The sequence below is a fragment of the Xyrauchen texanus genome, chromosome 38 (assembly GCF_025860055.1).
Source record: "Xyrauchen texanus isolate HMW12.3.18 chromosome 38, RBS_HiC_50CHRs, whole genome shotgun sequence".
Classification (NCBI taxonomy): domain Eukaryota; kingdom Metazoa; phylum Chordata; class Actinopteri; order Cypriniformes; family Catostomidae; genus Xyrauchen; species Xyrauchen texanus.
In genome coordinates this window covers 4,226,077-4,239,787 of record NC_068313.1, presented here as the reverse complement: position 1 = coordinate 4,239,787, position 13,711 = coordinate 4,226,077, and the positions used below count along the sequence as shown (strand labels likewise).

At 35.6% G+C, this 13,711-nt stretch overlaps 1 protein-coding gene across 1 annotated transcript; it reads left to right on the top strand.

Annotated features, from left to right (window-relative positions):
• The first annotated feature begins 4,507 nt into the window (after positions 1-4,507).
• Positions 4,508-11,199, top strand: dmac2 (distal membrane arm assembly component 2). Its single transcript, XM_052110089.1, has 6 exons — positions 4,508-4,603; positions 5,847-6,037; positions 6,482-6,562; positions 6,658-6,797; positions 9,593-9,755; positions 10,437-11,199. Exons 1-6 carry the CDS (start codon positions 4,586-4,588, stop codon positions 10,633-10,635), a joined length of 792 nt encoding a protein of 263 aa, XP_051966049.1. The 5' UTR covers positions 4,508-4,585; the 3' UTR covers positions 10,636-11,199.
• Positions 11,200-13,711: the final 2,512 nt, after the last annotated feature.

The following is a 13,711-nucleotide window of genomic DNA, read 5'->3' as shown; positions in this document are numbered from 1 at the left end:
CTCATCCAAGTAGACAGGGATGACCTGCCGGCAGACGGGGCGTTAGGCAGAGAAGGGGGGGTACGTCATGCCGGGGGGCTCCCCGGCCTGAGAGAACGAGGGAGGAATGTGACAGGGCGGAGGGCAGGGCCGGGTCATGATGCTACACACCTGGCCTCTAATCTGACTAATCAAGCCTCAGAGAGGGATAAAGGCCGACTGGAGACTGCAATGGGACAGAGAGAGAGATTTACGGGCAGCTGTCCGACACCTTTCTGTGTTTGTCTTTTTTTTACTTCTTCATTATACTAAGCCGGTTCTCACCTCCTCCTTTCCATTACTCCCTTTACAATCCTCTAATTCAGTTCCATCCTTGTCAGTTCTTGTTCATTGTTAGTTGTTACATTGTTTATGTTAACCCAAATGACTGTAGTTTTGTATCCTTTAGTCATCCTCTTCTGTGTATCATCGCTTTCTTGTCATTGTCAATTAAGGGATTATAATATCTATCCCACTCTCTCGCCTCATCCATACAACATGTGACCCAATCAGAGTTATTTCAAGGCTTTGAGTTAGGTTTATCAAGGTATTCAGGTATTGGTTGTTATTGAGGTGATGGTAACATTATTTGTAAGTTATAGTTAATACAGTACATTGGTATCTTTATCGGATTGTTCTTTAAATGTCAGGGAAATTTGTGATTTGTTAAAGATAAAAGCAATTTATTTTATTTCAAATGTGATTTTTTTTAAATTATTATTATTCAAGAAATACATGTATCTTTGTCAAATTATCATTGTTGGATAATTCAATGGGGGGATGATGTCTGGATGTCAAATTGGAATAATCGATCAGCAGGTGTTACAATCTTAAAAGGTAAATAATCCAAACTAATATGCACCACTCAATGTTGTGATAATGATAATAGAAAAAAACAATGAAATCTTTATTTTAGGTAATATGTACACGACTAACTTGACCACAAAAAAGAAAGCCTTGTTCCTTAATTTTGAAGACCAGATTCAAAAAATATTGGATAAGTTTAGCAATGCTATAATTGGAGGGGATTTTAACACAATATGGGATTCTGAAAAGGATTGTTTTCTTCCTCGTACAAGTGTTAGGTCTGTTCTTCCAGAAATTTATAATTTATGTTCAACGTTTGATCTGATGGATATTTGGAGACCCAACAAAATTAAATTTACATGGTTTAAAAAGACCTTATTCATCAGTCATGTATAGAGTACTGGTTCATTTTAAGGAATTTAGCAAATGATGTTAAAGATGTCTCTATAATCTTCTGTACTTACAGACTACAAAGTCATCTTTCTTTCACTGAATACAACTTAAAACAGTGATGTGAAATCAGTTACTTTTCGGAAAATAAATCAGACCATATTGACAGATGATCAGTTCAGAGAAGGTGCTAAAAATATTATTATAGAATGTTGGAATAATGCAAACTTAACAAATGATTTTAGTACAAATTGGGATCTAATGAAATACAAAATGAGAGGTTTGGCCATAAAGAGGGCAAGAGATATTGCAAAACATTGAAGAGCAAATGAGGAAAAAATTATTAGTGAAATCATAAGCCTCTCTGGAAATGATAGCTTAGATCAAAAGAATAAATTATTAAAATTGCAGTTAGATTTGGATAGAATTTATAAATATAAAGCAAAGGGTGCCTTCATTAGGTCAAGGAATAAATTGTTAGAGGAAAGTGTTCCATGTTTTAACATGGAAAAAAGAAGTATTGAGGGACAGTTAACAGAGCACCCTATTGAAATATCTAGGTATGTGACCAAATTTTCTGAGAAATTGTATTCTATAGATGACAGATTGTGTTATACACAATAATGTTTTGATTCTATTCAAGATGATAAAGTTAAGTGAGTCCTCTATGAAAATGTGTGACCAAGAGATATTATTAAATGAAGTACTTCCTTGTGTTAACAATAAAGGATAATAAGTTACATGGAAATGATGACATTTCCAGATGAATTATCACTTTTCTTGTTAGCTGCATTCAGAGAGTCTATTCGATGTGGTTATTTGCCCAATTCTTTGATGCAAGGTTTGATATTTTTACCGAAGCAAAGGATTTTATTTTTAGAAAATTATTAAATTTTTTTATTATTTAAATCATTTGAACATTAATTAATAATAATGCTGAAGTTTTTGCACGGATATTTGCTGAAAGACTAAAGATGTGTCATGATCCCGTTATTGATGACTGTCAATCAGAATTTATGAGGGATCAACACATTTGTAACAATATAATGCTTGTTTTGGATTTAATTTATTACAATGAGTTTATTAAAGATAATAGTTTTATTTTGATTATTTATTTATATGAAAAAGCATTTGAAACTGTTGATCATAATTTTATGTTGGAGACATTAGAATTCTTTTGTTTTGGAGAATTTATTTAATGAGCTGTTCAAACTTAATACAACGAATGTAAAAGCTCAATTAAATTGCCATTTGGAACAACAGATAGGTCTGCCCAATCTCATCTTTTCTGTTTTTATTAGTCACACAGACTATGGCCATACATATATATATATATAAAAAAAAGATAGATTTGAAAGTATTCAGCTTTTAGACAAAAATGTAAATGTTCCCAATTAGCAGACGATACGGCTCTTTTCTTAAAACAAAACCGAAATCAAGAAAGCAATTGATTGTCTTAAATTCTTAAACATTAAAAAAATGTGTTTTGTTTCCTTTGACAACATGTACCATGGATAATATACATGGGATACTGGTGAAGGAGGTTGCTCATTATTTAGGAATCAAGATTTGTAAAGACAAAAACGAGAGGAATAATTTGAACTTTGCTCCGACTATAGGAAGAATTAAGCTAAAATGTAATGCATGGTGAATGAGAAATCTATCATTGAAGGGTAGAGTATTGCTGTCCAAACAGAAGGGTTATCATGCTTGGTGTATACAGCACTTGCATTAGATATTCCAAAATCCACTATAAAAGAAGTAGATACACTATTGTTTAACTATTTAATTGGAAGAATAGACCTCACTATATTAAAAAGTGCAATCCAATAGAAGGAGGTGGTTTAAACGTACTCAATTTAATACATCGAATTGTGTGTTTAAAAATAAATGGATAAAAAATAATTTTCTTTGGAAAGACAAAATATGGAATATCATCGCCAATTTGAACTTTGGTAAGATGGGTGGTTTGGAGTTTTACTTCAAATGTAATTTTGATGTAAACAAGGTTCCTGTGAAGTTTACATCAAAGAGTAATGGACAACTTTTTAATTACAATGAATTCCTTAATTATTATCAGATTTCTGTATCTGCAAAGGAATTTGAAATTATAATTGATGCCAGTCCGGGTAGCCTTAATCAACTAATATCAGGTGTCATGTCTTCTGGAAGTATGAATCTTTGAATGTATGATACACAAATTAAGTGAATGGAGTCAACTTTTTAGTTATCAGAACAATCTGCAGAAACACCATATTCACAAACAGAAATGAGCAAATATTAAACCTAACATCCACCAATATAAAACTGAGTTATTGCAGTATAGTGAGACTCTAAAATAATTTAAAACAAAAAGCAAAACGATTGTATAGAATATTTTAAGCCTTTTTTCTAAATAATTATTTTTTTGTAACTTTTATTCATCTGACATTGTATTTATATGTATTTTTTTTTTTATTCATATTTTATTTAGCTGTTTTACTTTGGTACTGTTGTAACAGTGAGTGCACATTGCAATCCTCTTTGTTTGTATACGTAAATGTTTTTGTTCTGCTATCTTTTTTTTTTTGTTTGTTTGTTTCCCTGTTGGAATTCCGACTTTTCCATTGCACTTTTCCTAGAATGGAACGCAGCATGAATCCTTGAAAAAGGCTTATTGCCGAAACGTTGGTAAGATAAATAAATTAGCCAATATTTGTACGTGTAAAGTGCCATGTTATTTCACCTCCTGTACAGCATATTTGCCTAAGGTGTACTTAAACTTCTGATATCAACCGTATGTGCTCGTCGCAGCCATTTGTCATTCTGTAATGTGTTTGCGCCTCCTGCTGCCTGCAACGATGAATAACAACACCCGTGTATTTGTAAAGTACTATCGCGAAATAGTTTTCTTTTCTAACCCATGTATAACAACTTACCAAAAATTAGCATAAATAAATGTTTTGTATATATGTGTGTGTGTGTGTGTGTGTGTGTGTGTGTGTGTGTATATAAATAACATATTTTTAATTAGGTGTAGTTGATTGAAAATTACGAATCCGCAACTTGAATTATATTTTTTTTTTCTGTAGTCGTGCGGAATAACTGTATGAAATAAATAGAATCGTGTTTAGACCAAGAGGTACTCTTTATTTTTTTTTATTTTGCAGTAGGCCTACTAACCATATTGCGTTGTGCCTGCTGTTCTGAAGAATAGCTAATACAAAACAATAGCGATGGGTTTATTCTTTTTGAAACCTGAATTTCTACCACTTTCTCTAATTCTCATTCAGACAATTCTCATTTAAAAGTATTTTGATGACAAAAACAACAACTCCCTCACCACCCCCAGTAACAGTGCGGTTTGTCACTCCACAGCCGCCGTAGAAAAATGGCAGCCTCCTTGTTGGTGAGTTTAATAAACCTGCTTAATCATATATCCAGATTAGTAATGGGTTTGTGACTCTGACTGTTTTTATAATAAATGCGTGAAAAACATTCATAATTACATATTTCATAACCGGGCTTTATTTTTTAGTCGCACAAAAGTCCAATGTGGGGTAATAATGTAGTACCACAAAATACCATAGTAGTACTGTTATTTTGGGCGTGCACAATGGTAATTTAATGCGTTTTGGACATGTACCATTGAGTATTATGTAAAAGCCAACGTTTAGCGCTATTCAGAATTGAAGAGCGGTACATGTACCCAAGATGAAACTGTATGTGTACTGGAGACAGAGGTTAAAGCAGCAGTACCTGCTCGTCTATTATAATTTGCAATGTCTTTAATGTTTGTTCTTTAATTGATGCTAAAGGGTTAATTTCTTGCCCTCTTTCCTTCCTTCTCTGTATGTTCTATTTCTATTAGCTTCATTTGATTTTTACGTATTGTCCTTGATTTGTTACGTTGTTTTTTTTAGTCTGTATATCCTTGCATTCAATAATATACAGATATATATATATATATATATATATATATATATATATATATATATATATATATATATATATATAAGTACCTGTTCGTCTCAAGCACACTTCTCCACAAGAGTACAACTAGAGCTGCAACCTCAGTCCTGTCAAATTCCTGGACAACCTACCAAAACCTAAAAATAAATAAAAAAATAATGCTGGCCATCAAACAAGCAATAATCCATATTTTATTTGTACTTAATTATATCCAAAAAAGGATAACATTTATTCAAACAATACATACATTTTATTTTGTAGAAGGTTAACATATTTGCTTATTCTGTCAATGAATGATTTTTTGTTGAAGTTACCTATTAAAAAGTTGTTAGCAGTATGTGCAACGCTTTAATCTATTTCGTTTCATTAGATTTAATTCAAACCAATATCAACTTAAATGCAAATATAAAATAACAATATTTCTCTAATTGGTTCAATTTAAGCCCTCACAGTATCAATTGATTTTAGTTTTTGAGTGAATCATTGTAAAAACGGTTGCTTAAATAATGCTAAATGATACACATTATAATATGAATTAAAAGGAACACATTTGTGGTTTGGTGTGGATAGAGGGGTACTTGAGCATTGCTGATTAGGCAGAGGTGCTTCATGAGACAAAAACATTTAAGGACACAGATTATCATTATTGCTCATTTGTTTTTAAATGTCTCTTTCATAAGTCCCAGGCCATCAGGAGGAGTTCAGAACGCACCTGTGCTGTTGCTCTCAGGAGGAGTTGGAGTTCAGGAGGTACTGCTCCATCTGTCTTCAACAGGTTCCTCCTGAAACTCAATCATTACTTCTATGATGTGGAGAATGTTGTGGGCTGGAGCAGCTGGTTAAGGACACGAGTAGTTGGACGCAAGAATAAGTAAGTGCCCGTGTTTCATTAGATGAAATCAGATGTAATTGTTTGGAGGAGGTTTAAACATACAAACAAACAAAAAAAGTCATAGACTTATATTAATGGAGTGTCCTGAGACATATCTAGGGACCAGAGTAAAATAGAGAGTTAGGAGTGGGCTCTTTTGAATTGGGTCAGTAAGTAACCACCTGAGAACCATCTCGAGAACCCTAGCAACCATATTGCAATATGTCCTGGCAACCATGCACAACACACTGGCATAGTGGCTATTTGTTATGCACGGGCAAGCACCGCTCACATTTCTTTCAGAAAATGTCAATGTTTATTACTAATTTGAGACTTGACTATGATGGGACTAACCATTAACCCATATGTTTTAGTCATTCAAAGAAGGCAGTTTATTAAATATATACATGTACTTTAAGGTCTTTTGTTTTCATCTCTCTACAGGTTTTTTGGTTACACACAGCAAAGGTTTGGTGATAATGTTGCTGCGGCTTATTATATTCTGACTCTAAGAGGGAGCTTCAGGTAACTGTTGCCATTATAAACACATCCAGAGTCCTACTTACTATCTCTACTACTCTAAGTAGATATCCATGATTGTGTCTCCATCATCTCTATAGATTTGCAGGCCAGTCTGAATGGTTTCGTCCAGACTCAAGAGGAAGATTCAGCTATGAGTTCGTCAGCACACCTGACACACACATTGAGGAAGTGGATCTGAGTGGCACCCTAATTAACCATGAAGGATTTGACAACCTTGGTAATCAACTTGTGTTTTAAACACACATACACACACACTTGTTGCACAAAGTATCACATTCCTTTTATTGTTTTTGGCATGCAGCGGAGCAACCCCTTTAGCCATTACAATATTCACAAAGGAGCGCACCAGTCTGGTTCTGGAAATAAAAAGCCCATTCATTTTTTCAGTAGGGGAATAAATTTTTAACTCTAACTTTTAAACCATTATAGAAAGACCCACCGTGAGCTCAGAGATTGTAAATCGATGGAATATGCTTCTATTGAAGCTTGCATTATTTCATCTTCATTTTTAAAATATCGTGTTTAATAGCAGATTTCCTTGATTGAGAACATCACTATCCATGATCCTGAGTGGTAAAACCCTCCATTCAAAGAGTTGCGCAAAGTAGCCCAGCAGAGACCAGCTGCTTTCATGATGCAATCGATAAACTCTCAAACTGCTTATATGTTTGTACATATCTGAATACTTTGTAATAAACTTTAAATATATTAATTATGTACTTATAATAAAAACTTTAAATCTATCGTTTTATATTTTCCCTTCTTTTTAAATATGATTAAATCATTCACAGTACTTAACTGGATTGTAGTTCATTTCCTCATTAAAGACATTATGTATACAGTCTTTCACCATCATATTTTTGTGTGATATTCAAATACATTTTTGCTTCAAATCAGAGTTTGTAATGTTCTTTGTGACTCTGAGGTGGTTGGTTTGGTTCATGGCTTAAAACTCACTTTTGGAAGGATTTTATGAAATCCCTTTGGAAAAAAATGAAAGGGAAGGTCCAGGGGCTGGATTCACAAAAATGTTCTTAAGAAAAAAAATGAAGGATGTTCTTAGGATAAATTATAAGAGGCTTGTAAGAGTGTTCCGAAGGTGGAACCTTCTTAAGAAGTATATTCATCATTTTCATAATTTTCTTATTACAAATTAAGAAGAAAATGGTAGGTAAGAAGAGATTTCTTAAGAAAGTTTCGTGACTCCAGCCCAAGGTACACTATTTGATGAATGAACAGGTGTGACATTGTTTAGAATTAAATCTGGCACAACAAAGTTTTTATTTTAGTTAGATTCGGTGGTTCGAAACAGCTAGCCTCAGCGAACTTTCAGTAAAACTTTGTACTGTCTACTAAACACATTTTTCTGCCATTGGTTCAAGACATTGGCAGGCATGACCTGGAGCTCCAACTATTTTGAGGCAGATAGGTTTTTCAATCAGTTAAGATCAGTCAACATGAGCACACCTGCGTGCGTTATTAAGTTATTAGCGAGCTAGTGCAAACTTCCGACATCTGTATGATTGTTCACGTAGAGACATTTTTCAGGAATATGTCGTGCTATTTTTTGTGTGTGTGTTTTATTAGTCTACAAAAAGAATGAAATCTACTCAAATACTCCCAAGTGCCCATTCACTCTATTGTTTGATATGCTGATTCTCTCATGTGCCTTCTGCAGCCGAAAGCCATTCACACATCTGCTCAAAGTGAAATATGCCTATTGTAAGAAAAATAAAACACACACAAAAAGGAAAGGACGTCGATCTTGAGATGAAATGTCAGACTGAACCACGAGCATTCTAAAACCTTACCTTTTAATTCATTTGTAAAATAACATGCTGCCCATCATGTAAATGAAGCAGTGCTCTTCATGTAATTAAAGAATTACATTCTCATGGTCTGGTTGACCAATGTTGTTCCAGGTGTGAGCACCCAAATGGTGTGGTGATACCAGTTGTTTAGACAAATATCCGACCGAATGATAACGAAGGTCACATTAACATTAAACATTAAAAGTTACACATTATCCTACTGCACATTTATTACTCAAAATTGTCATAGAGTTGTTAAAACAGCCTCATTTACTGATCTCTTGTGAATTCTACTCTTAGAATGAGGCCTGAATCATTGACAACACATTTTAATGTCACATTAGTTGATGTTTTACATGTATTCTTGTGCCTCCTTATATTTCAGTGCTCCTCTGAACGGCTCCCACTGCAGTGTAGCAGGTGTCTGAATGTTAGCAAACAATAACACTGCCTGGCCAAAAAAATAAAAATAAATATTGCTGTTTGGATTTAAGCTAGTGTTATGATCTGGGGTTGTTTCAATTGGTCAGGTCTAGGCTCAGCAATGGTATACGGCAATAAAAGTCAGCTGACAGCCTGAATTTACTGAATGACCAAGTTATCCCATCATTGGATTTTGTCTTCCCTGACTGCACGGCATATTCCAAGACAACAATTAATCGTGCTCAAATTGTGAAAGAGTGTTTCAGTGAGCATGAGGAATCATTTACACATGATTTGGCCACCACAGATTCCTGACCTTATCCCCATTGAAAGTCTTTGGGACGTGCTGTAGAAGACTTTATGGAGTGGTTCGACTCTCCCATAATCAATACAAGATCTTGGCCAAAAATGTGTGCAACTCTGGATGGAAATGTTGTGACGTTGCATAAGGTTGTCGAAGCAATGCCACGACGAATGTGCACCGTTATCAAAGCTAAAGGCGGTCCAACTAAATATTAGATCTTGCAACTTTTTTTGCGGCCAGACAGTGTATATTGTGTATTATAGCACAGCTGGAATGCTGTTTATAGGCCAGTCAGTATCCAAAACCGAACTGTCTGTTTTAGAGCATGTTTTATTGTATTGAAGAACAATACACTGTACAAATAGCATACAGAAAAGAGCGCTGTCACACCCTGAAACTAAGAAAAGTTTTGGCCCATATGACAAACAAGTGTTTGTGTAGCTTTATCCACTGAAACATATTGTCTCTCCTCAGTGAGTCAGAATAAACTTCACACTCTCTCTCTACGAGAATGTCCTGAAGTGGATGACTGGTTCCTCGCCCGTCTGCATGTGTTTGGCGAGAGTTTGGTGGAGTTAAACATCTCTCACTGTTCTCGAATTACGGTGGGAGGACTGGCTGCATTACAGAACCTCAGGTAACTCAAATTGACCTAGTCTATATGCTTTTATCAGATGTACAGTGGCCCCCAAGTAGTATTTGCACACTTAAAGGAATATTGCGGTTTCACTACAAGTTTTGCTCAATCGTCAGCCTTTGTGGCAAAATGTTGATTAAAGCAAAAATTTATTTCAACTCGTCCCTCCTTTTCTTTAAAAAGAGTACAAATCTGGGTTACAGTGAGGCACTTACAATGGAAGGGAATGTGGTCAATGTGTAAACATTAAAATACTCACGGTTTCAATAGTATAGTCACAAAGACGTTAATAATATGTGTTATAACATGATTTTAGTGTTATTAAATCACATACTAACCATTTCTGTCAAGAGTTATATTCAGTTTATAGTTATGTTGCCATGACAAAGTAATGCTGTAGACTTTATATGACAATTTAAACAACTTTAAAGCTCAAATAATACACAAGTTTTAACATGTAAGCACTTATATAAAATTATAAGCTTCACGTTTCTCTCTTTAAACCCTCCAAAAGTTGGCCCCATTCACTTTCTTTGTAAGTGACTCAATGTAACCTCGAACGGAGAGACGAGTCTAAATAGTTCACATTATGACACGAATGCTGTCAACTGAGCTTGACTTGTTTTAAACGTGGAACATTCCTTGTTTGTTTTTAATTCCCTTCCTTCTCTTTAACCCCAGAAAATTAGAGCGACTTGACATTTCCGGACTCTCTCAGCTACATAGTCCAGGCCTGGTGCGGATTCTCCTGGAGGAAATGCTGCCACACTGCCGAGTCACTGGAGCTGAATACGAGCAGGGCCTGATCCAGCCAGACAGCCAACAGCCAATGAAGGACCACAATGAAGCTTCCACACATGCAAACACTGGATATATATAAACTACAGGACTGCTTTCAGTGCCCAAAAAGCTGCTGTACATTTCAGTGTACTTAAATATTGTACGTAATTATTGTCTTGACATAGACGCAATGAATATTTATGTTTAAAAATTGCATTAAATATGAATTGATTAAATATAAGTCTTTCCTTCAATGCTTACCATGGTACAGAGATGGCTTTAGATGGTATACTATGGTCTTTTGATAGCTATATACCAATGAATACCATAAACCTAACATAGTATTTACACAGTACTACAAAGTATATCATAATAGCAATTCCATGGCAACATATCCAAAGTAACAGGTGTGAATCTGATTAGTATGGTGAAGTAATCCTGTAATCCTCACAGTGGAGGTGTGAGGATATTTAGATCTGTGTTTGAAAGACTGAGGCAGGCAAAGGTGGATGACAAAGTCTGTCAAGCAAAGGTAATATTTTTTTATGTTAATCTTTAAACAATTTAATTTATATCAGTCCAGCTTAATATTAAAAACAATTTAAGTCTTGAAAGCTGTCTCTTCAGGTCAGTGTTTTTTTTTATTTATTTTTTAATAAAATAGGATCCGGGGACTCCAGAAGAGAGAGTGTAAAAAAAAACTTTGACTTCATTCTGTTTTATAAAGACTGATTGGATATCATGCGAGTATTTGTTATTTAATTGTATTGACAGTTATAGTTTTTTAACTGTATAATAAACAAATATAATTTGTTATATATGTTTCTATGCAAGGATAGGTTGTACTCTTGCTCACTGGGGGTTGCAAGCGAATATTTCTTTGTAAAACTGCTTTGAAACAATATTCTGAAAAGCATTTTTTGAGAGTTGAAAATGTTTCTCTTTGGGTTTATACATTAAACAGTACTCTAATATTTGTTAGAACAAAGAAACACTGTCAAAGCAAAATAACTATATTCCAAATAATATTTTGTTTTTTCTCTTGGCTTTAGTACAATAACAATATAATAAACAATTACTTAATTTTTATTTAAAAGTATTTTTACTTAATAATTAATTAACAACCATCTTGACTTAATAAAGAATCATATATTTCATTAAACATGAGAAAAAGAAAAAAAGCTGCCTTTATATTTTAGGAAGGGGGTCACTCGCAAGGGGACCATCATACTTCGGAGTCATTGGCATCAAACAATATTCAAACCCCTGCTACAGGTAACCAAAACATATTGCCAAAAACTCATTAAAAATAAATAAAAGTGCAGATTTATAATAAAAGGGGACTTAGATATTGATCTGTTTATCACCCACGCCTATCAAATCCCTTCTGAAGACATGGAATGAACCACTGGAGTGTAAGGATTACATTTATTCTGTCTTTATGTGCATTCTGGAGCTTCAAAGTTCTGCTCACCATTCACTTGCATTGTTTGGACCAACAGCACAAAAAATTCCCATGCTTTCGTCCAGGCTGAGATCCGTGGGAAACAGAATGTATGACATGTAAAGCTGGCACTTATGTGTCAGTTGCTAATTAAGGTGCAAGTGATTTAGGAGCACACATTAGCTCTGCAAAGCATAAAGTGTCAGCAAAAGGTGAAAGTTCATCAGGTAAATTCGGACTAATTTGTGACCAGGTAAAATTGTTATCACATTGCTTCATTTTCCATGGCCATTCAAAATAATAGTAATAGAAAATGAAGGTACACTCAAGGCATCGAATATTAGATTTTCGTGCATGGACATTCAAAAGAATGTTGGAAATGTATTCATATATGTTATGCTAATAGAGTGTCTTTTTCACTGTATTTTCTGTCATGCTGACAGAAATGCGTGACTCTGAAAAGCAGCCCTCCTTGACACCCAGGTGTCATCTGAAAGCCTTTTTGGAAACACTGTAGAAGTTTTTGCTAAATGCTTAATTGCGGCTCAAAAACAGTGGCAAGTGATGAAACACCTCCTTTCAAAGAGAAGCAGCGCTTCCTCCAAAAAAGAATGATGAGCCTGATGTAAAAACACAGGCCGTGCATACATTCTCAGTAAAAGAGCTATTTCCTCTTCACGTTTCACACACCCCTCACATTGCAGCCAACTGCTTCCCTACAGTCAGGGACGGATTACTGACTGGGCCAATGGGGCCAGTGCCCAGGGGCCCTTGACTACCAGGGGGCCTTGACTGCCCGGGGATGTCCTGGGATTTAAGGCTGCGCAATCTAATTTGGTGATCCCCCCGCTTGAAAACCATTTTGGGCATGAACAACAAACCCCCCACTTTTGGGTGGAGGGGGGCCCTTGGAGATAATTGGCCCCAGGGCCTTTGCAATTTATAATCCGTCCCTGCCTACAGTATGGTGAGCAGTGCCCTATCTCCTTTAACGAGCTAATCAATAAGACTGCTGTCCCGTTATGCAGATGCATGGCGAGGCCTTACGGGCGTGCCCAACTGAGTGTTAAAAATGATTAAACATGGCTATCCGATTCAGTTCGCACGGCGGCCATTTAAACAGCGTTTTGCCGTCCTCGGTTTTGTTACAGAAACTGCCGATATTACGCAAAGAAATGTACAATGTCCTCGCAAAGAACGCGATAGAGATTGTTCAGAAATGCAGCGCCCACAGCCGGTTTTACAGACTTTTGTAAAGGGATTAATGAAAAGGAGCAGGCGAGAACCGGGTTGAAGATATGAATGATAGTTTAATAAGCAACTTAAACAAAGACAGACATGTCGGACAGCTGCCTGTAAATCTCTTTCTCTGTTTCACCACTGCTGTCAGCCTTTATCCCTCTCTGAGGCTTAATTAGCCTGATTAGGGGTGGGGTGTGTAGCATCACGACTCGGCCCCACCCTCCACCCAGTCACATTCCTCCCTCAGGTCTGGTTCGCATCAATAAACCTGAAGGACGCATACTTTCATGTAACAATTGTGATAACAACATCACAGGTGGTTTTTGACGTTCACAAAAGTTTATGAATTGAATATGATGATAACAATTGGCTGTTACTGGCCCAATCAGAGGCTCAATTGAGTGAACACACATACCTGCTTCTTTGCCATCTAAAATGTCAAAGTCTAAATGTCAACTGGGCTATAAGCACACTTTCTCCCAGCCAACAA